General features: G+C 51.0%; 1 protein-coding gene across 1 annotated transcript in view; it reads left to right on the top strand.

Annotated features, from left to right (window-relative positions):
* The first annotated feature begins 309 nt into the window (after positions 1–309).
* Positions 310–873, top strand: part of IRF8 (interferon regulatory factor 8) — a 6,484-nt gene continuing 5,920 nt past the window's right edge. Inside the window, exon 1 of the mRNA XM_009706796.1 lies at positions 310–488. Within this exon, the coding sequence (XP_009705098.1) occupies positions 315–488 (174 nt within the window). The 5' untranslated portion in view covers positions 310–314. The remainder of the gene's footprint in view (positions 489–873) is intronic.

Raw genomic sequence — 873 nt, forward strand, 5'->3', positions numbered from 1 at the left:
AGCAGAGCACCAAGTCATCCTGCTTCTGTGAGCAGAGCTTTGATGGATAGAGCTGGTGGAAGAATTTGTAGTAACTCGGAGGAAATTGCCTTGATTTTTCTTACAAAAGAAGCAGTGGGGGGGCAGATTTTAATGTACGGATGTCGGCACGTGGGACCTGCAGAGCTGCCAAAAGCTGCTTGTCTGCGCAGGCAGTGCCGCTACCGGCTGTGCATGTGGCAAACCAGAGCACAGCCCAATCTCTTGTACCCCAGTTGTGTGGTGGGACCGTACTGGGGGAGCTAACGGGGCTTGGACCTCTCGCTCCATCCAGGATGTGTGACCGTAACGGTGGGCGCCGGCTCCGGCAGTGGTTGATTGAGCAGATCGACAGTGAGCTGTACCCTGGGCTAATCTGGGAGAATGAGGAGAAAACCATGTTTCGCATCCCGTGGAAACACGCCGGGAAGCAGGACTACAACCAGGAGGTGGATGCTTCTATTTTCAAGGTAGGAACAGATGGTTAATGCCTTTTCTCGATGGTTCCTGGGCTCTGATGCTGTTTTTTTTTCCTTGTTGACAATTCCACTGGTGGGAGATGTCCATGCTGTCTGTGGGTTTTGCATCTCTAACCCTTGCAGGAGATGCTTCACTCCACAATTGGTCTCCCAGACTTGTTTGGGGGTGTTTATTCCTTTTTGCCCAGTGTTGGTACCAGTTTTAGGTTTGCTTTCAGCGTGTTTGAATCCTGGTCTGACATGAGGAGGAGCTGGATGTGTTCCTTTTGACCTACTCTAAACTTCTTATCAGGCTATTCTTGATAAAAGGCTGGACTTTGCAGGAGGGAAGGAAGTTTTGGATTTCACTGAAGGGGGGGGGGGGGGGTTCCAGTTT

This window comes from Cariama cristata, unplaced genomic scaffold (assembly GCF_000690535.1).
Source record: "Cariama cristata isolate BGI_N322 unplaced genomic scaffold, ASM69053v1 scaffold37728, whole genome shotgun sequence".
NCBI lineage: Eukaryota > Metazoa > Chordata > Aves > Cariamiformes > Cariamidae > Cariama > Cariama cristata.